The 23,264-nt window shown below is 41.3% G+C and overlaps 1 protein-coding gene across 2 annotated transcripts in view; it reads left to right on the top strand.

Annotated features, from left to right (window-relative positions):
• Positions 1-15,786: 15,786 nt before the first annotated feature.
• Positions 15,787-23,264, top strand: part of PI4K2B (phosphatidylinositol 4-kinase type 2 beta) — a 28,492-nt gene continuing 21,014 nt past the window's right edge. For both annotated transcript variants that reach the window (XM_028088340.2, XM_028088332.2), the window contains exon 1: positions 15,787-16,267. In XM_028088340.2, the coding sequence (XP_027944141.1) occupies positions 15,958-16,267 (310 nt within the window). In that variant the 5' untranslated portion in view covers positions 15,787-15,957. The remainder of the gene's footprint in view (positions 16,268-23,264) is intronic.

Below are 23,264 nucleotides of genomic sequence, written 5' to 3'. Positions count from 1 at the left end.
GCATATGCATTTATGAGAAATGAGCATTATAGTAACTCTCCATACCCCACTAACCACAGGGACTAGCTGGGTTCTGATTAAGCCCCAAGAAGATGGAGTTATTTTACTTCTTTGTATTTCCACACCCTCTTTCAACATGGTTTACCCCCAACCCCTTAACCTGGAAAGGAAAATCCAAAGCCACGAAGTGTTTCTGCTGTTGTTTGATCTTTGAAGGCTAAATCAGAATCAGAAAGACCTAGGAACCAAATTGAATCACTAAAATATCAACTCCATGAGGGAAGGGAGCATGTCTGTTCAGCTCAGTTGAATGATTGAAATATACACATGGAAGCATCCAGAGCATAAGCCCCACATGGAATCTGCAAGAAGACAACTCACATGACTAGATCACATCAAAAACCTATCTTACTTCCCTGAAGTCCCCAAACCAAGGCATAGTCAGAGAAAACCGATGATCTAACACACCAAATGTGGCCCAGACAGACCAGCCACACAGGAGCCAAAGACTGGGGTCATCACTCCCTAGTAATTTGTCCTATGATGCTCAGTGCTTAGTTGGATACAGCTGTGTTTCTAAACTCCTTTCTCCCATGCTCACTGGATAGTAAACATGAATCGCTATTAATAATAATTTTCCACTGCGCATCCAGAATAATCCATCCAGAGAAAATTGGAACTTCTTCTTTGCTGAGGTCCAGTCCCATCAATCTGATGCTCATTTTATAGAAAAGCCATTGAGCAAAATTAATGTACCCAAACAAATAGAGTTTGTCCTTGTAACTGATTTCAGAGTATGACAGGAAACAAAAGGCCTGCCTTAATGGCCTCCTCTGGGAAATTTATTTTCAGAACATTGAGTTATTTTCTTCTACTCTACCAGATTACATTAAAACCTTTATTAAAAAAAGGAAGAAAAATAAAATGTAGTTGTCTGTTTTCATAGAAATCACTTTGAGATCTAGCTTAATTTAAATTCACTTGTTATTGTCCAAGTCAAATAATGTTATAATCTCAGGATTATTTTACTTCTTTCCATTTTCCATTTTTTCCCCATTTTCTTCACACTGCCCCCAGCATGTTTTACTCCCAGGCTCTTAACCTGAAAAGGAAAATCTAAAGCCACCATGTGCCAGAAATGAGGGCACCTGAGCCTCTTTAAAATACTACCGTACCTTGCCATGAGATAATACTTTGGACCATTATCCGAAAATTCTGGCCATCTCTTTTCTGCTGTATTTGAAAGGTCAGTGAAGGTAACTGCCTCACTCTCGGTCACTGGAAAAAAAAAAAATGCCCCCTTGCAGTCTCTAGAATGTTCTGTGCCATGTGATATGCCTGCCTCCAGACCTCCTCTACCACAACTGACTGGACCTAAAAGCAGCCCATTCATGGGCTAAACTTTGAAGTGATGAGGCATGAAAAACTCTATCCAACCAGGAAAGATAGTAACAAAGAAGCCAACCAGAGTGCCCTGTTGGAAATTAGATTTAGAAAACACGAAGAGAGAGTCAATTGGGCGACAGGAAGAGACTCTGGAAACTTGCAAGGAGAAGGCATGAGTGAGCCCATAGTACTCATTGGCAGGGGCCACGAGGTCCGGAAAGCATGACCAGATGAGGAGTGGGCAGGTAGCAGGAAAAGAACAGATGAGATCAGGCAGCGCTGAATCAGCAGGATGGCAGGAATTGGTGACGCCCTGCTGCTGGGGGGCAGAGACAGAAGCTACTTCCTAGCCGGGATTCCCTCAAATTCAGCCGGACTGTAGTTTCTGTCACATGAGCTTCCTATCATCATGCATACACTTAAAAGAGAAACAAACAAACCCACAAAGCCCTATTGCAGGAACCTGAGTGTGAATCCCTTTTTTAATACAAAAGAGCTGGACACACACACTCCTTTAAAAACTAAACTTTGTCACATCTGGTGGACCTTAACCTCCCTGCACAAAAAGGAGGAGCAAAGGGGAGAGGAGGCTGAAGTTATAGCCATGAGGTCTAATCAAGCTCTGCTACTGATTTGTGGGGTAATCACAAGTAAGGTGTTTTTCATCTCTAAACCTATTATTTTAACCATAAAATGGTGTTGCACCAGATGTGTTCCCTTGGTAGCTATTTATTGAGCACCTGCTATGTGGCAAGTTCTGTACTAGCTGTTGGGGGTAGGACAGAGAACTAAGCACAGTTTTTGCTCTTTAGGCTTATGTTCTAGTTGGTAAACAGACAAACAGGTTATTACAATATTGGATGACGTTAGTGCTAGTTAGAGAGTTTATTTGGTTTGGGGAAGGAGGCCTGCAAAGAAGTCTTCCCCGGGAAATTGAGACCTGGAAGAGGAAGTGGGCATGTTCTGGCTAGACAGGAGGAGAAGAATGGTCAAGTGATGGGTAGTTTTATGTGTCAACCTGGTTAGACTGCAGTGCCCAGTTATTTAATCAAATACTAATGTAGGTGTGGCTGTGAAGGTATTTTGGAGATATGGGTCACATCTATAATCAATTCATTTTAAGTGAAAGAGATTACTCTCCATAATGTGGTGGGTCTCATCCAATCAGTTGAAAGGCCTGAGAGCAAATGCTGAAGTTTCCCAGAAAGGAAATTCAAGACTACAGCATCAACTCCTATCTGAGTTTCTAGCCTGCTGGCCTGACCTACGAATTTTAAACTTGCCAGCCCCCACAATTACATGAGCCAGTTCTTCAAAATAAATCTTTTCTATCCCTTTGGTTCTGTTTCTTTGGAGAACCCTGACTGGTACAGTCCATGTGCAGGTGCAGGTGCAAGCCCTGAGAGAGGAAACCAGAAGGATGGGCTACAGAAAGTGGAGAGGGAAGTGTCCAGAGCTTGCAAAGCTTTGTCAACCCAAATAAGGTTTTTGGATTACATTCTAAGTATCAGGTGAAGCCACCGAAGCTTTAGGCAGAGGAGGAACATAATTACAAATGCAAATTGAGAAGAGAGACATGGAATGGAAGGTCTGGCTGACACCTCCTGTGGCTGGTATCTTTTCCTCCCTTACCTCTTACCTTTGCTCTGGTGTCCATCTCTTCAAGGTGACTCAGGAAAGTGGGATCATATTCCCAACTTCAAGGATAAATTATGATTGTCCAAGTCAGTACCATGGTCTCATTCTCCTTGTCAGAGACTGGTTCCACTGTAGGCATGTGAACCAGTTCTTGGCAATGAGCTTTGAGGGGAGGTCAGTCGTGGGAGACTTATGGGAAAGGTATTTTCACTTGTAGGAATGCACTAGGGGACAGTCTCTTCCTGCTTCTGGATATGGCCATGTCTGGGTTTGAAGCTGCTTACAACAGCTGCATAGCCATTTTCACCCATAAGGGTGGCAGGCTGAGAGTAAAGCCAACAAACTAAGCATGAGCTAAAATGGTAAAGAACCCGGGTCTCTGGCGACAGTGATGAGTCTCTGAGTCAACCAGCTCCCAAACTTGCTCACTTGCTGGCCTTCCTCCTTTGCAAGATAATGAATTTCTTTGAAACCAGTTTGCTTTGGGATTTCTGTTTTTGCTTTCCATGACATCTTAACTATTTGGGGGGCTAGAGTAGAAATACGAGTCTAGTTAAGAGACTATTGGAGTGGTCAAGACAGAGATGATGATGGTTTGGACGGGGCTGGGAGTGATGAAGGGAAAGAGAAGTTGATGACTTAGGAGGAATTTCAAAAGTAGAATCAACAGGGTAAAGGGTGGGTGGATGGAGGGATGGATAGATTAAATCATTAGGAAAGTGCTGTCCATGTTGACAATGACTGTCTTAGTCCATTTGGGCTGCTGTAACAGAAATATATGCTGGGTGGTTTATAAACAATAGAAATTTATTTCTCACACTTCAGGAGGCTGGGAAGTCCAATTAGTGGATCTGGCATGTGGTGAAAGCCCGTTTCCTAATTCATAGGTGGCCATCTTTTTGTTGTGTCCTCATGTGGTGAAAGGGGCCATGGGAGGCCATTTTTGTTGTGTCCCCATGTGGTGAAAGGGGACCCCGGAGCTCTCAGGGATATTTTTTTGTAAGAATACTAAATCCTTTAATGAGAGCTCCGCCCTTATGACCTGATTACCTCTCAAAGGCCTCACCTCCAAATACCATCACATTAGGGATTAGATACCACCCTATGAATTTTGGCAGAACACATTTAGCCTATGCTAATTTCTTAATAGCTTAATATGTCATTTGAAAACTTCTTGTGGGACACAAATGATTGCATTGTACTTCTGAGCTTCTTTTGCATCTAATTCATTGGCCAACAATACAAACTCTAAGGTCAAAGTTAAAAATAGTATCAGCACGTAAGTTTCTTTGTTAATCGATGCCAGGCTCCAGAAGTCTAGCTGGGAGCAGAAATGACTACGCAGCCACTCTCAAGGATTTCCTCAGAGCCGAGAGTTACCATTTCCAAATGGCCAGAGCTTTCTCAAACAAATAAACTTGTCCTTTATTCTGAGGCCTGCTTAATGAGAAAGCCTAGCAGAGGAGCAGCTTCTAGAAGAGGGTGGCTGGAGGTCATTTAGCATAGGTGGGGCATCTTCATGGATGGCTTGGACAGGTTTGGATATGTTTACGAGCATATGCATCCTGTTCCCTCCTTAGCCTTTGATTGCACCTGGATCCCAGCAGGTGGGCCTGTCACACACTCAGTGAGGGGAGCACTGTGTGAGGAAGCTCGGAGAGCATTCGAGATGTCCCAAAAAATGAATGGAACCACATTTGGCTCATGGTGTTTCAGAGGCAAATTTTCTGGCAGGTTTCCTTCAACAAAGAGCTTTCATTGTGAAGTTTAGAATCATGGTCTTTTCATCCAAGGAAAAAAGCATAAATCTGGTCACATACCGGAAGCAGTTTTGCCTTTGCTCACTCTGTTTTGTGACTACTTTTTAGATTTGTTAATGTCTTCCTTTTTTGTAAAGCTGTACTAATACACATACCAAGGCTTTGATGGGGGAAACTTCATTCTGATAATAACAGGTGCAAGTTACTGTGATGGCAGTTTATAGTGGATTGCATAGCTCCCCTCAACCCTCCCATCTCCAAAATTCATGTCCACTCAAAACCTCAGAATGTGACCTTATTTGGAAATAGGGTCTTTGCGGATATAATTAGTTAAGATAAGGTCATACTGGATTAGGCAAGGCCCTCAATCTAATGACTGGTATTCTTATAAGAAGAGGAGAAGACACACAAAGATACGCAGAGAGAAGGCTGAATGCAATTAAACTGGCACTTGGGGATTTTAGCTTTTTCTCTGCTGAAATGAAAAAACAAAATTTGAGTTGTCTACATCTATACAGTTATAAAATATTTTAAATTTTTCTTAATATAAGTTGCACAAACAGGAAGTACCAGTGCATTTTAATGAAGGACACGAATTTTTAACAACCACCACAGCTATGCACCCCGTGAACCAATCCCCATCCCTATCCCAAACCAGGATTTTGGAAAAGCTAATCTGACAACTCTTTTCTTAACTCCCTTCTGAGTTCGTCCCTGAGGAACTAGGCTTGTATCCTTTTTGTTCATTCAGGAGCACGGGGCTGACCAACCCCCTCCCTCTTTTCTTGCTGAGCTGTATCGTTCCCTGCAGGAGCTCCTCTTCTCGTTTGGTAGTTGTGATCATCTCTGAAAAGGTCATCATGGCCCTTGGCTGACATCTGAGAACTTGGATTTTGGGAGAGTTCCCACCATTCCTGGTAAGAGTGATTCACTGTACCCAAACTGCTTGCAGAAACAATATGGTTTATGCTGAACACTTGCTTTGCTTCTAGGGATCTGGAGTTTTGATAGATGCTAGGCAGAGGGTGCCTATATGACCAGCCCCAATAAAAACCCTGGGTACTGAGTCTCTAATGAGGTTCCCTCAGAGACAATATTTCACAAATGTTGTCATACTTATAGTTTGGAGGAGGTATGAGAGTCCTGTGTGATGCCACAAGGAGGGAGCTCTTGGAAATGAGTGCCTGCTTTCCTCGGCACTTTGTCCCATGTATCTTTTTCCTTTCTTGATTCTGCTTTGTATCCTTTCACTATAATAAGTCATGATGAGTATGATTATATACTGAGCCCTGTGAGTCCTTGAGTGAATCATCAAACCTGGGGGTGCTCTTGGGAACCTCCAACACAAATTGTCTTGGTGATATTTGGAGAGCGGCTATCAATGCCACCAAAGAGGAGTTGGGGGTGATGGCTTCTACTACAAAATTCATTTACAGAATTCTTTTAAATATAATTTTACTCATTCATTCATTTGTTCATTAATTTCCAAAACTTTTGTCAAGCACACACTATGTTCTTGTCACTCTCCTACTGGAAACTAGAGGAGGAGAGAGAGAGAACTATGGAGAAGAGAACAACGTATCTCTCTTTGCAAGGGGCTCACATCTTCATGGCACCTTTGAATAGGGACATAATCCAACTTCAGTGGGAGAGGGCTCCATCAGAGGTCAGAGCGAGGGTTTGGGGAGAATACAAGGCAGAGACATGATGATCTCTGTTTAGGAAACTGGTGGGGACAGTATTCCAAAGGAATTGACATGCCTAGGATTTACATGCCAGGTAGATGTGGATCAAGTGAAGAAGAGGGTAAGGATATCCTGACAGCAAGGATAGACACAGAGACATGAAATAACTGATTCTAGAGAGAGGGAGAAGTTGAGGAGAGCTGTAGCTGGGATGAGGTAAAACATAAGGCTTATGTCAGAGACTAGAGCCCAGTGTTTGGGAGGAATTACATACCATAGTAAATTGTTAGTTTGTTTTTGTGTTTGTGTTTTGACGAGCAACGGGATAGCATTAGAAATTAGTGACAGTGATCAGAATTATGATTCTGAAGGAACTTTCCACTGGTATCCTAAGTGAAGAGAGGCTGCATAATAGAGTGGCTTAAGAAGATGAAGCCAGACCCCTGTATTCGGTGTTAACTCTGTCACTTATGTCTGGGTGATCTGGGACAGATTACTTAAACTTTATATGCCTTAGTTTTCCCACTGGTAGAGTGGGGATAATAAGAACCCCTGCCTCTATAAGTTGCTGTGAGGGTGCATATGCTAAAAATTCAAAGTACATGGAATAGTAGCTGATTTTCAAAAACTGTAGCCTTCATTAATACTGCACTAAAGCAGCATTTTATTTGTACATAAGTTTTTGAGAACACATTCTGCTTAAAGCAAGATCCAATTTTAGTATAAGATAAATTTTGGAAATGACAGGAAACTGGGAGTTAAGTTTTTCTTAAATATATCTGTATTCAAATCACAACATACACATGTAAATATTGAAGTGAAGCAGAATACAGATTGAAGGGCTCATCTAGAAAATCTCTGTGTTTTCTCAACGTAATAATAGATTCCCTATGAAGCAAAAGTTCACTGCAGCTAGATCAACAAAGCCAAAAACAGATTATCAATCTAGTGGCTATTATCAGATTTACTCAAACAGTAGTGTTCTCTGTTTTCTGTACTTACAGCAGTTGAACCACGACCTTTAAAATCACATCTAATTAAAGCTTTCACCTCAGTCAAATAGTTCTTGTTTTTTTTTCCCATTGCTATAAAAACTTTGTAATGCACTAAAATCATTTTGAATGTAATTTTTTGGTTAAAAAAATTCAAATGGTGTGAAAAGGTATACAAAAGTAGAAGCTCCAGAATCTCTTCCTTTTTTTTTCTCAGAATTTCCATATAGAAAGAATTTGGTGTATTTGAAACAGTCTCCCAGCTAACCTAATAGCTATCACTATCACACTCAATTCCATCAAGATTCTCCTGGAGTGCTTGACTATTGTACTGGTTTATTGTGGCTATTGGCATCCCTTGGCTTCCCTGGCTTGTGGCCACATCACTCCAATCTGTGCCTCATCTTCGCATCTGTTCCCATGTGTCTTCTCTCTCAAACCTCCCTCTGCCTTTCTTTTATAATACACTTGTCATTAGATTTAAAGCCAACCAAGATCATCTCACCCCAAGATTCTTAACTTAATCACGTTTGTTGTGATGATCTCATCCTAAGATTCTTAACTTAATCACATTTGCAAAGACCCTTTTTCCAAATAAAATAATATTCACAGGTTCCACGGATTTGATGTGGACATATCTTTTGGGGGAACCACCATTAAACCCACTACAACTACCTTATGTAAGATAGCACCTACCCATTCATACCACCATCATTCTGTATTCCCTTTCCTGCATTGTCCTTTTTCATAGCATGTGTTATAATTTTATATGCTAAATCCTCTTCATTATTTGTTATTGTTTATCTCCCCCATGAGAATGGGAGCTTCTTGAGACCAGAGATGGGTTCACTCCTCTCACTCTAGCACTAGAATAGCACCTGTCACCCAGTAGGGGAATAAGTTTTTGTTGAATGAATGAATGGAGGAACTAGGACGTTTTGAATCTGTGTTTGCTTAGTAAGTATGGTTTTCTACTTAGACTGGGGTGCCTTGGAGGAAAGAAGGTTGCTGATGGAGCCCAACCAGTAGCAACAAGCCCCCCACGGTCCTGCCACGTGTATAGAGAAAAAAGCAGATCTTCTGCCCGCCCCAAACTCTAATCTCACATTCCCTTTCCAGAGGCAACCACGGTTATCATTCTTCTGTGTATATTTCCAAAAACATTCAATGCATGTATATGTACTTAAGATTAATCTTCAACAGTATCTTAGAGTTATGTGTTTTGTTCACTTATTAGAAAAATCAAACTTTTGTTTAAAATCCTTTAAGCTATCCTTAAAATACCTTTAAGCAAAAGTTGTTACCCTTTTTGAGAGGGCTATGGACTCACTGGATTTCCAATTCAATCCAAGCTCTATTCAGACCCACAAAGCCCAGCTTCATAAATGCCCTAAGTCTCTAATCTCATCTTTTGTTATTCTCCACCCTGGAGAGAGCGGAGGGGTGGTCAGGGCCTTCAGTAAAAGGGTGAAAATGTTGGCATGAGATTTGTATTGAAAGGCAACACAATGAAGCCCTAGACTACCTTTTGAACCCAGTGTCGTGCTTCTCTCTCTCACCACCACCACACCTCCACTCTGTTCTCTCTTTGGTGCCTAATGCACAACGGGCACTCCTCAGGGCCTTTGCTCAAGCTGCCTCTTATGCCAGGATTGCTCTTTCCCCCATTCTTTTCACAAACAGCTGTTTTTCAGCCCCCAGGTCTCCTTCTAAATGTCATCCACCCTTGGGGCACCTGGGTGGCTCAATCGGTTGGGCATCTGCCTTCAGCTCAGGTCATGATCCCAGGGTCCTGGGATCGAGCCCCACATGGAGCCCAGTGGAGAATCTGCTCCCCCCTCTGCCCCTCTCCCTCACTCATGCTCGCTCTCTCAAATAAATAAATAAAATCTTAAAAACAACGACAACAACAAAACTAAATGTCATCTGCCCTGAGGGCCTCCCCTGTCATCTATTTGCCCAGCAAAGGGCAACAGCTGGATTGCTGAAAGAAATGTCAGCAATTTCAGGTGGGATTTTACTCCAGCCAAGTCTCTCCCCTACTCCTGGATTCTCTTTCTTAACCATCTATCCTGATCTTTGCCCCTCCTACATGACTTCATAGTAGCCTCCACATGGCACTTAGCATACTGTATTGTAACTGCCTGTTTCTTTTTAAGTTCCATGTCTTCATAATCTCCATGAGGGGAAGAACCTTGAGCCCTTTGCAGAGTTCTGTGTGTTGTTCTACAAATTATAGAATCTGGGGGAGTCATAGGATCCCCCAAATTTGTAGACAGTTGGTCATAAATGCAAGTGGCCCAGGGGCCCCCTGAAATGAGGCTGGCATTTGAAGTGGGGGCAGTTTTATGGGGGACTGACCCCTTAGCTTGTGGAATCTCTGCTAACTCAGGATGGTTAGTGCCAGAATTGAACTGTGGTATACCAGTTGGTATAGGAATGTCTATCCTGAAACATCCAAAGCCTCCTTGCTTCAGGGTATAAAAAACCTGAGGCTCCCAACAAAGATTAGATTTAAAATACAGGTTTTGGAAAAGCCTCCTTAAACAAAGGCCCCGTAAGATAGCAGCAATGCTTCCTGCATTTTCTTATTAAAGGAGCATCATTTTAAAGGAGATGGCGACATTAGACATGGTGCATTTAGGCCTGTGTTAGGATGTTCTGAATACATAGATACTGTAGAATGAGATTGTGGGAATTGTGACAAATTTCATTTAAAGATCTTGCTTCTTCTAGACCTTACTACTATCGAAAAATGAACCCCCCCCCAAGGGAATATGCCATGGAAACAAAGTAAATATCTGTGAGAGATGCTGAAGGTAACAGAGACTTCAAAACTGAGATATTGACACAGGGACATATTTTACCATATTCATGTGAATTTTTAGAAGTCTGCTTTGATCTATTGCAGCCTGGCTTTACCAATTAACTTTTAAGTTAGATGTTTTACATACACTGAATGAGTCAAACCTATAGTTCCACGGTTTTGATAAGATAAAAGCATTTTAGCAAATAATATCGTATTGGCAAAAGTTCTATAAAAATGTTAATATTTTTATTTTTCCAATTCTGAGTTAAAAAAGAAGGTGCCTTGATGTGAGTTACAGTGCAATTATTAATAATTGGATACATCTTTAAAAGCCTTTTTGATATACTTCTCAGAAATTGAGAAAGTTAGGGGCACCTGGGTGGCTCAGTCATTAAGCATCTGCCTTCGGCTCAGGTCATGATCCCGGGGTCCTGGGATCGAGCCCCGCATCGGGCTCCCTGCTCCGTGGGAAGCCTGCTTCCTCTCCCACTCCTCCTGCTTGTGTTCCCTCTCTCACTGTGTCTCTCTCTGTCAAATAAATAAAATCTTTAAAAAAAATTTTAAAAAAAGAAAGAAATTGAGAAAGTGAAAAACTCAAAGGAGGACCTAAATGAGGTATCTGATGATTGATCATAAAAAGAATTTTTGGTAATAAGATAAAATACTCTGAGGTTTTTAGCACATATTTTGAAAGAAAGATCAAAGATTTGAGTGACAGGGACACCTGGGTGGCTCAGTTGGTTAAGCGACTGCCTTCGGCTCAGGTCATGATCTTGGAGTCCTGGGATCGAGTCCCACATCAGGCTCCCTGCTCGGCGGGGAGTCTGCTTCTCCCTCTGACCTTCCCCTTTCTCATGTGTGCTCTCTCTCACTCATTCTCTCTCTCTCAAATAAATAAAATCTAAAAATAAAAAATAAAAAAATAAAAAATAAAAAATAAAAAAGATTTGAGTGACATAGTTATTATAAAATAACTATATTCATCTCTTTATTTGAACAGATTTTCTCAGCATTTATGTCTATAAAAACTAAAACTACAAATAGAACTCATGCTGAATCCTGCCTTATGAAGCAATAAGTAATAGTCCAGTACTAACATGTAAACTACTGACAAAAATATAGTACCATTTATCTCATTAAAGGATACAGTTCCAGTAAAATATGTCAAAGGAGGTTATATCAGACTAACCCCTTTATGGATAAAAATGCTAAACTTTGGGGAAAATAAAAAAACAATTATTTGAAGATACTGGAAAGAAATCAAAATCAGGCAGGCAGTAATTGAAAGGATGACCACTCTTCAAAGAATTGAAATACAACAAGTATGATTTGTGCTTATACATCTTTTCATGTGGGGAGATTACTCAGTCTGTACTGTGAAAGGCACCTGGAAGTCAATCAGAAAGCCACAGTCTTAATGGCTTAAGGATGGAGTCTGGCTACCAGAACAGCTAGAAATTGAAAAGGGAAATCCTGAAAAGGAAGGAGTAACAGAGGGAAAGAGCTCCAAAATCTACACATACACCCTACCCAAATTCTTGGTTGACTCCTGAACTCTGCATGAGGGAGACTCCAAGGAGCCCAGCAAAAAGCAACATCAGGATTGCTGAAAGAAATGATCAAAAATTTCAGGTGAAATTTGACTCTAGACTACTTAACTACATACTAGAATATATTAACACTCATCAGAAGAAAATAGAATCTAGAGGCTCTACAATATATCATCCACAAAATCCAATATACAATTTAAAAAATAACAAATATGTAAAAAAATGGGAAAATTTGACCCATAGTCAAGAAAAAAAGTAATCAATAGAAATTGACTCTAAGATAATTCAGATGTAAGAATTAGCAAAGATTTTCAAACACTTTACATATATTCAAGGACTTAAAAATATATATAGTCATAATAAACTAACAGATGGAAAATGTTAACAGATATATAGAAACTCTTAAAGCAGAGCCAAATGGAAATTCTAGTACTGAAAAGTACAACATTTGAAATACACCCACAAGGTGGGTTTAACAGTCAATTAGAAATAGCTGAAGGAGGGCACCTGTGTGGCTCAGTCATTAAGCGTCTGCCTTCGGCTTGGGTCATGATCCTAGGGTCCCGGGATCAAGCTCCACATTGGGTTCCCTGCTCAGCAGGAAGCCTGCTTCTCCCTCTCCCACTCCCCCGCTTGGGTTCCTACTCTCACTGTCTCTGTCTCTGTCAAATAAATAAATAGAATCTTAAAAAAAAAAAAAGAAAAAAAGAAATGGCCGAAGGGTTGGCAAATTTAAAAACAGATTAAGAGAAATTATATAATCTGAAAAACAGAGATAAACCTATTGAAAAAAATTAGCAGAGTCCTATTTACCTTTAGGACAATATTAAAAAGTCTAACATATATATAATGGGAATCCCAGAATGGGACAGGAAAAAGCTTGGAAAAATAATGGCTGAAATTTTTCCAAATTTGTTGGAATATATACATTTACAGATCCAAGAAACCCAAGGAAAACTCAAGCAGGATACATATAAAGAAACTTATATCAAGAGCATCATGCTCAAGCTATTGAAAAAGCAAGGATAAAGAAAAAAATCTTAAAGGCAACTAGAGAAAATGACAGTGCAAACTGGGTGGGTGGGTGGAGGGACAGAATCCAGAAATAATGAAGCATAGAGGACAATGAAATTACATGTTTAGACTTGAACTTGGAGGGGGAGCAGGGGGGACAACATAATCCAGAATTCTGTATCTGGAGAAAGTATATTTTTTAAAATGATGGTGAAATAAAGATAATTTCAGATAAATGAAAACTTAGAATTTATCACCAGCAGATCTCTATTACAAAAAATGCTTTAAAAAAATTCTTCAGAGGGAAGGGAAATTATACTAGTTGGAAACTCAGATCTTTGGAAAGGCATGAGAGCGCTGGGGGGAGAAAAGAGCTCTGGAAATGGTAAATATGTGGGTAAATATAAAACACTATACATTGGTTTCTTAATTTCTTTATAAGACATGTAAATGTTTAAGACAAAATATATTCACTTTATTTAAACATATGTGGGTCTAATATATGTGACAATAATAACATAATGTATGGGAGATAAATAGAACAACACTTTTGCAAGGTTCTTATATTTTACATCAGGTACTACAGTATAAACTCTATATACACTGAGATAATTTAAGGATGTATACAGTAAGTGCTAGAATAAGCACTCAAAATTATTGTAAAGAGATTTAGCAGAAGGTCAATAGAGGATTTAAGATGAAATATGAAGAAATATTTATTAACCCAAAAGAAAGCAAGAAAGGAGGAAGAGAAGAACAAAAAAAGGATGAAACAAATATAATACGATTGCAAATGACAGTAAATCTAAATCCAACCACATTAGTATTACATTAAATGTAAGTAGACTAAAAACTCTAATTGAAAGGCAGAAATTATCAGACTAAATGTAAATAATAAAATCAAGAACCAACTATAGGCTATTAGAGGAGATACATATTTACAAACATGCACACATAAAGACACAAACTGATTGAAAAGGATGGAAAAAGATTTATCAGGCAAACAGTAAGCCTAAGAAAAGTGGAGTGGTTATATTACTATCAGACAATATAGACTTCAAGGCAGGAGTATTAGGAGAGATAAGGAGGGATTGTTCATTATAAAAGGAAGGAAGGAAGGAAGGAAAGAAAGGACAGGGTCAAATCAAATCATCAGGTAGAAATTAAAACCCAACTGAAGACATAAAAATCCTGTGTATGCGCCTAATAACACAACTTCAAAAATATATAAAGCAAAACTTTACAAAACTAAAAGAAGAAATAGACAAATCTACAATCATAGAATGTAACCCTTATCACAGTGAGTGATAGAACAACTAAATGTAAAAATCCATAAGGATAGGGGTGCCTGGGTGGCTCAGTCAGTTAAGCATCTGACTCTTGATTTTGGCTCAGGTCATGATCTCAGAGTCCTGGGATTGAGCCCCACGTGGGGCTTGTGCTCAGCCTGGAGTCTGCCTGTCCCTCTCCCTCTGCTCCTCCCCCTTCTCTCCCTCTGTCTCTCTCAAATAAATAAAATCTTTTTTAAAAATCCATAAGGATATACCTGATGGGAATGACACTATCAATACTGAATTGATATTTATAGAAACAATTGATAGTTATAGACCCACTCAGCCACAGAATACACATTCTTTTTATTTTTTTATGTTTTTAAAGATTTTATTTATTTATTTGAGATACAGAATGAGATAGAGAGAGCATGGGGGGGGAGGGTCAGAGGGAGAAGCAGACTCCCCACTGAGCAGGGAGCCCGATGTGGGACTCGATCCTGGGACTCCAGGATCATGACCTGAGCCTAAGGCAGTCGCTCAACCAACTGAGCCACCCAGGCGCCCTACACATTCTTTTTAAAGAGCACATAGACTGTTCACTAATGTAGGTAATATACTAGGTTATGAAATGTCTCAATAAACTTCAAAAAATGTTTAAATCTTGGTGTATCTTCTCTGGTCACAAGAGAATTAAATTAGAAATAAATACTAATTTCTAGAATAGCCCATAAATATTTGGAAATTACACACACACCTCGAAGAAGTGAGTCTAAGAAGAAAGCATAAGGGAAATAAAAAACTATTTTGAAATGATGAAAACGAAAACACAATAGCAAAAATTGTGAATGCAGATAAAGCAGTGCTTAGAGGGAAAGGCATAGCCTTTTCTTTTTTTAAAGATTTTATTTATTTATTTGACGGATAGAGACATAGCAAGAAAAGGAACACAAGCAGGGGGAGTGGGAGAGGGAGAAGCAGGCTTCCCGATGAGCAGGGAGCCCGATGTGGGGCTCCACCCCAGGACCCTGCAACCATGACCTGAGCTGAAGGCAGACGCTTGATGACTGAGCCACCCAGGCAACCCAGCATAGCTTTAAATAGTTATAGTTTTTAAAAATAGAAAGGTCCAAAATCAATACACTCTTCTACTCTAAGCAGCTCGCAAAAGAAGAGGAAATCAGATACAAATTAAGTAGCAAGAAGGAGATAATAAAACTCAAAAGTCAATGAACTAGAAAACAGAAAATCATTGGAACCCAAAGACAGCTTTGTGAAAAAAAATTTTTAAATGATAAACTTCTCGCTAAATCAGTCCGGGAAAAAAAGAGACAATATACAAACAACCGATGTCCAGGATGTCTGAACAAGAGACAAGGTCTCTACTCTGGTGGGCCTGGAGTGGGGTAACAAATGTTAGTCACAGAAATAAATGTGTAGGTATGAATTGTGGTAAACTCTATGAAGGAATTCTGCAGTGGAGGAGAGACTGATTTAGGTAGGACGGGAGCTCCTGGGCTGAGGTAAATTAACGCTAACCCAGGCGCTCCTCGCAGACATCCACCCCACCTCTCGTCTTCCCGCTCCAGCCGCTGCAGGTGACGGCCCCGCCCCGCGCCCCGCCCACCCCCCCCCCCGCGCTTCCGCGCAGGCGCAGGGTTGGCGGGAGGTGGGGCGCGACTGGCGGCTGCGCGGGGACAACCGCCCGGCTGGCACGGAGCGGGGTGGTACGCCTGTGAGGTGTCCTCGACCCGACCCGGCGGCTGCGGTCCCCCGCGATGCTGAGGCCAGACCCGGGCAGCTCGCCTCTCTGAGCCGGTCTCAACGCGGAAGGCACAGAGGGAGGCAGGCCATGGCGGAGTCCTCCGAGCCCGGGCGGCTGGCGTCGGCGGACGGCGGCGGGAGCCTGGAAGAGGAGGACGACGAGGAGCGGGAGCCGCTGCTACCTCGGATCGCCTGGGCTCAGTCGCCTAAGGGCGCCCCGGGGAGCGCCGTCAGGGTCGTGGAGGCTGCGGGCGAGGAGGGCGCGGCCTCCCCTCGCGAGGCTGGAGACAAGGAACTGCTGCTCCCGTCCTGGGACGCGCCCAGCGGGCCCTCCCGGAGCGTGAGTGTCCTCCGGAGCTCGCCGACCCGCCCGAAACGGAAACGCCCCCGAGTTGCAGGTGCGACCCGGCCCTTACCACCACCCCGCAGCCCTCCCCGCGCGCGCGTCGCCGTCGCCGCCCAGCCCCTCCCGGGTCCCATCTCTGTCCCACAACCAGCACTTGCCTGGGAGGAAAGGCAGTCAGCCGGGCAACCCTCCCATCCGGAGCACCGGCCAGGGGGCGCGTCGCCGGTCGAACCTTGGACCCCTTGCCTTTCTCTCTGCTCCCCCCGTTTCCTCGCACCTTCTCCAGGGGGCATAGGCCACTTCACCGAAGGCCTGTGGTTGTCACGGGACTGATCCTTGGGGCCTCCCCTAAGATTAAGCCTAAACTTTTGAAATCAGACACGGAGAAAAACTTAGCACGGTAAAATGACGTAAGTTTGCTCAAGTTTGGACTTGAGGTTTGGATTAAGAACCCTGAACTATCAGGAAAGTTCCCTGGGTTGTGAATTTGCAAGGCAGATGGATGACAGCAGAGAGATGCACAGCAAGAATATCTAGGTGCCATTGGGACGCGTTTTCAAAACTTTTTCTGGTTAATGTTATTGTGACGTTAGCCAGAGGGGACAGAGGCAGTTGAATTTCTCTAGCTGCCAACTCTCTTGCAAAGTTTTCTTTCTTGAGTCATTTCTATTCTTATACTATAAGAGGTGGACTGGTAGCCTCAAGTGGAAAAGAGGGTAATTGATATGATATGATGTTGAAAACTAGTAAAAGTGTAGGCATGCTCTTGCAAGCATGAGTATTTGTTGATAAAGTAAGTTTTTTGGCAGGTTGAGTCGAGGTAGGCTACTTTGATAGTAAAATGGGGTGGACTTGTATGAATCGTAGCTGGAGATGAGATGGGCTAGTTTATAAACTTATGATAACATCTGTCTATTGGTGGTTGGGATGGTTTAAGTGAGGTGGTATGTGCACTGTGCCTGTAGTAGAACTCCATATGTGATGGCTTGAAGAAAAGCCACAGACAATGTCACTTTAATTAATGCTGCTTAGTTTTCCTGGAGTTTTTAGATTGTACATGTCCTGCTACCGGTACAGTAATGGAGCTCCTACAATTTAAGGAATTTGGGATAGAATAGATTATTCAAGTTGTAGTTGAACTTACATTCAAACATCCTCTCAGGCAGGTAAATCGAAGAGGCCCCAGAGAACCAAACTTTCCCCTTCACGTGTTTCATGAATAAAGCCTTAGCACACTGGTCTGACATGCATTATGCCATTATGTTAGCTAACAGGTGCACTGACTGCATAACATTGAACAGAACAAACATGATGATCACAAATAGACCCACATTCACCTACTTGCGTAATTTGTTTCAGTATTACCTAGAATCCCTTCTGTAAAGTAACTAAGATCTGTGTGGCTAGCTTGCTTTTTTCTACCCTCAAGTTACCTGTGTAGCTAGATTTTAAAAGAACCTAAAACCTTGAGTGTGTTTATTCTGTGAAAGTGAGGTTTTGTAAAAAAAAGAAAAAAGTGTTAAGGCTAGAAAAAATAACAGTGGAATAGAATATAGTACTCAGAATACAAATGGGTTACTAAAGAGAATTCCTCCCTTTTTAAATGGTAATAATTTATTTGTATCACAGTTTACAGTTTGCTAAGATCTCTTTTTGTATAGTTCATTAATTCTCACAACAGCACAACAGGTTTTTATTCACCCTCGTCCATGTTGTGAGGATTGAAAATGAATAAAACTGTAATGACTAGTCAGTCATAGAACTTCTGCGGTGAGCCAAAAGTCAAGTATACAGGAAGTGGTAAAGCCAGAACTGAGCCTAGTTCTTCTTTTTATGTCCTGCATTTTTCCATTTTGCTGTAGATCCCAAGTATTATAAAATAACTGTTACTTGTGGATTTAAAAATAGTTTTTGAATTGTAAAAAGTATTTTAAAAATTTCAAACCAGTCTCCTAAAAAGTTAGTTTTTGAGTAACATAACTAGATTTTTAAGTTATTTTTTAATGAGTCCATTAACTTTCTTTGCCCTTTACCACCCAGTTCCCATGGAGCCACCTCTCTAGTTCTAAGAAATTCCTACCTTTAGATTGGTATTAACATTATTTATCTTATGCTTAATGCATATGCATTTATGCTTAACTATTTTGTTTATGTAAATAGGAGCTTTACGTACTCTAGCCAGTGGAAGAATGTCTGTAACCTTCACTTGAGCAAGACACTGACAAAGTCTAGAACCAGCCTAAACATAGTGTTGTTGGGTCAGTGTCAAAGTAGAAAGATTAGTGGCATTCCTTGTTCTAGTTGTCATTTTACTCAGTGAGCTGGAGAGTAATAAAGATAATACCTATGTAGCAGTATGTGTAGGGCAGAGTTCTATGAGCTTCACTTATATTAATTCATAACCAATCCCATGAAGTGACTACTATTTGTTACTCTCATTTTAAGGAAGCACAGAGAAATGAAGTGGTTTCTCAAGGTCCCAGTTAATACAAACCAGGAGCACTTAACAGTTTTGTTGGAGAGTCTACTATTAGAGAATGGTGTTAGAACACACAAAGAACTACCAAAGTAAAAGGAAGTGTGTATGTATAAACCTTTTAATGATTCATGGTGCCTTATAAATGTGTGAACAAAATAACATCATTTAAAAGTAAGGAAGAAAGATGTGAGTGGGAAATAAGGTGATGAAAAAAATAAGATGGTGGTTGGAATAGGAGTACACAAAATGCACAGGAGACGCTTGATGCAGGCAGCCCAAAAATCTGTTCTTTAAAGTTCCTGAGGAGGCAACTTGAGAGGAGCACAATCAGTGTGCCCATAAAGTTAAACTAGTTATTTGAATCAAAACAGACAAAGGAAAACCTGTCTTGTATCTTTTGGAGAAGAGACTATATGATGAATAGTATCTTTGTAATAAAAGTGATGAGTTTCATAGGAGCATTTCTTGTAACTTCCCTGAAACCCATTTTAAAAGAAGAAAATTCTAATGGATGGTGCTATCAGTATTGCTGGATCCGTATTCTAGACACTGATAAGCTGGCTGAATTTAGAGGAAGATATGAGAAGAGTAGATGCCCTGTGTGTCTTGACAGTTCTCCATAGCTGAGCTTTTGAAAGATAGTGAGTGAGCAGCCACTTCTCCCTGTCAAGAGGTCATTCTTCAACCAGTAATGAGAAGACACCTACTCTTCGTTTTCCATTTATTGCCGAGATACATCATTCTCAAATGCTTGAGTGCCTGCTGGGTGCCCGTGGAAATTGAGGCCTTGGGGAAACAGTAGTGACCAGATAGCAGATGCACGTTCAGTCACTCGCCTTGTCCCCACATAGCTTTATAGCCTAATAGTGGAAATGGTCAATTAAAACAGTTCCAACAGCAGGTATATTTGGATGGGGAAAACTGAGGGTTCCATTGAACTGTGCCCTGGATTTAGGGACCAAGGAACACTTAGCAGAGGAAATAGTATCCAATTTGAGACCTGAAAAATGGCTGGCCCTAGAACTCGCAAGGGCAGGGTTCTGATCACCAAACTAGTGAGCTAACCACTTTTCTTTTTAAAAAATATTCCGGTCAGTGGGTAAGATAGAATCCCAACCCCCTCAAGTGAGTAGGGGCTCATTTTGGCTTATTTATTAAAATGAGAACTTGATAATTATCACACGCACCCATATAAAAGATTTGTAAAATGGATTCTCTTATTCTGTTTTCAAGTCTGGTTACTAAAGGACCAGTGATAACCCTTAAGTGTGGTCAAGGGGATAGTTTGTTAATAAATAATTGTCAGATTTATCGAGGGCCCACTATGTACCAGGCACTGTTTTTAAGCACTTGGAATATACCAGAGAGCAAAACAAAGATCTCTGCCCTTCTGGAACTTAGATCCTTTTTTTTTTTAAGTGTTACAAGTGAGGAGATGGAGTTCAAGGATCAGTAAGAATTAGCCCTGGGGAGGAAGCTTGGACTATACATGGGGAATAGCATAGGCAAATGTTGAGAGGATGTGCTGGATATCTTAGGAAAAGTGAGGAGCTCATATAGGACTGGAACTTGAGTAGAAGGTCACCACATCTTAGAGGAGACCGAAAGGGAGTACATAAACAATACTTCATTTATTCAATTAAATATATATTAGGTACCCACTAAATGCTGATCTCTCATCCAGGTGCCAGGGATATACAGTGAATAAAGAAAGATAAAGTTTCTCCATTCTTAATTACTTTCATGGGGTAAATGAGAATGATTAGGAATTAGCATATCAATTGTATTGACATGACTACAATACTTGGATTATTTATTCTTCTTTTAAGTAAGTTAAATATGCCCAATTGCCCTTTTTGTAGTATTTTTCTTAGCACATACTTTAAAAAAAAAAAAAAGATTTTATTTATTGAATTGCAGAGAGAGACACAGCGAGAGAGGGAACACCAGCAGGGGGAGTGGGAGAGGGAGAAGCAGGCTTCTCACCGAGCAGGGAACCCGATGCGGGGCTCCATCCCAGACCCAAGCTGAAGGCAGACGTTCAAGACTGAGCCACCCAGGTGCCCCATTAGCACATACTTTTAAAAATAAATAACAGTTTTATTTCTGCCTAAATTAAGGCAAATTTTAAATTAAGGTAAATTTATGTTTTGAATTTTCATCATGTTGAATGCATGTAATAGCCCTTTAAATACCTTCCAAAGTATGAATAATTTTTGCCTTGTCTGTCACTTTAAATGATTAATTGTTAATTCATTCTGCAAGTGTGTATTGAGTGCCTGTTATGTTCCAAGAACTGTAAAAGTTCTGGGCATACAGTAGTGAAAGAAATCCTTGTCTTCTTATAACTCACAAAATAAATTATGTATTGGGTGATAAGTGCTAAACAGGAAAATAAAGTGGAAGTTAGGGAGGATTGTATAGGGCCTTGGGGCCATTATAAGGACATGGACTTTTAGTGAGATGGGAAACCATTGGGCTGTTTTATACAAAAGAGTGACACGATCTGACATTGGGTTTTTTTTTTTTTTTAAGATTTTATTTATTTGAGAGAGTGAGCATGGGCCAGGGGATGGGGCGGGGGGGCAGAGGGAGAGGGAGAAGCAGACTCCCCGCTGAGCAGGGAGCCCAACTGGGTCTCGATCCCAGGACCCTGAAATCATGACCTGAGCGGAGGCAGGTGCTTAACCAACGGAGCCACCCAGGTGCCCCAGATCTGACAAGTTTTAAAAGAATTACTGCTATAGCTTCTCTGTTGAGTATAGAGAAGGCATGGGTGAAAGACGGAGAGTGGTTAGACTTATAATTATCCAGGTGAGAGTTGATGGTCACTTGAATCACATCAGGGGAATGGAGATGGTTGGATTCTGGGTGTTTATGTAAGGTAGAGCCAGGCAACCTGCTGATGGCTTGGATGTCGGAGGTGAGAGTATAAGATCATGGATGATTCCAAGGTTTTTGGCCTGAGCAGCTGAAAGATTTGGAGTTGCCAACAACTGAAATAGGGAAGCCTGGGAGGGAAGCAGTCAGGAGGGGTGGCGAAGATAAGAATTGAGTATTGGGGAGTAAAGTTTCAGCTGTCCATTAAACATCCAAGTAGAGATGTTGAGTATAGTAGTTTGGAGTTCAGGGCAGAAGTCCAGTCTTGAAATATAAATTTGGGAGTCATCAGTGTTGATGAAGAAGAGAAGAGGACCATGAACTGAATCTGAGGCATTACAAAGTCAACCTGTCAGGGAGATAAAAATGAGCCAGCAAAGAGACTGAAAAAGAGGAGCCAATGAGGTGGGAAAACCTGGAGAAGGGGGATCCTGGAAGCCAAGTGAAGGAGGGAGTGACCAATAGGGTCATATGTTGGAGTTGGGCAAGGAAGGTAAGTTCTAAGGTTAGATTTAGCGATATGGACGACTACATACCCCAACAAAAGTTTTATCAATGGAATGGTTGGGACAGAAGCCTGATTTAAATGGGTTCAAGAGAAAATCAGGGAAGAAAAATTGGAGATGGTAAATATAAATAACTATAGAGGCCTTCTGCTATACAGAGGGTCAAAGAAAGGAAATGTCTAGGAGTATTGTGGGAGTTAGAGTTAGGATGAGAAGAATTACAGCATGCTTTGTATGGTGATGGAAATGATCCAGTAAAGAGGGAAATATTGATGTAGGGAAGAACTGCTGAAGAAATGCCCAGGAGTCGGCAGGAAGAGATAGGGTCCGGTACACAAAATGAATGAGCTGATCTTGGAATTTAGGTGATTCATCTATAGTAATAGGTGGAAGGCAGAGGATGTCGTGGGCAGATGTGGTGCAGAGGGCTGATGATAGATTTTTCTGATTGCATCTCTTAAGGCTCATCTGAGAGAGAGGAGGTGTTGGAAATTTGAGAAGAGGGCAGGGTGTGAGAGTTGCCCAGAACAGTGGGAGAGACTATGTACCGGGAGTTGTGCTAGTTCAGACTGCTAGAACAAAATATCATAGACGAAGTGGTTTAAACAACTTATTTCTAACAGTTCCAGAGACTGAGAAGTCCAAGATGAGAGTGCTGGCATGATCAGGGCTGGCTTCTTGGCTTGGCAGATGGCCACCTTCTCGCTGTGTCCTCATGTGACACAGGGCGAGAGAGAGCATGCCCTTGGCACTAATCCTGTCGTGGGCGCCCTACCCTCATGACCTCATCTAAACATAATTACCTTTCAAAGACTCCGTCTCCCAATGCCATTCCATTGGGAGTTAGGGCTTCAACATATTTTGGGAGGACAGTCTGTTCATAACAGGAATGTAGTATGCTCCCCAGGCACCATGAAGGGCCCACCTGAGATTTCTGGTGATGAATTTAAATTAAAGTGAGCTATCGGGCATTGTGTTTGTGTATGTTTGTCTAATTGAGTTTAGCTCTCCGGGCCTAGGCATACTCAGCAGACAGTTGAGTTTAATCAGGACTGGTATTTTTCCAGGTGACCATGATGAGGGGAGGGAGGAAAGGAAGAGTGATTATGTGCCGACTGACCATAATTTCAGCTGGCCAAGGAGGGACATAAGGACACAAAGATCAGTTGACAACATGGTAGATC

This window comes from Eumetopias jubatus, unplaced genomic scaffold (assembly GCF_037043125.1).
Source record: "Eumetopias jubatus isolate StellerSeaLion01/CBP00866 unplaced genomic scaffold, mEumJub1_p1.0 scaffold_2, whole genome shotgun sequence".
Taxonomy (NCBI): domain Eukaryota; kingdom Metazoa; phylum Chordata; class Mammalia; order Carnivora; family Otariidae; genus Eumetopias; species Eumetopias jubatus.
Note: the sequence above shows the minus strand (reverse complement) of the source record. Positions and strands in the feature narration are given on the sequence as shown.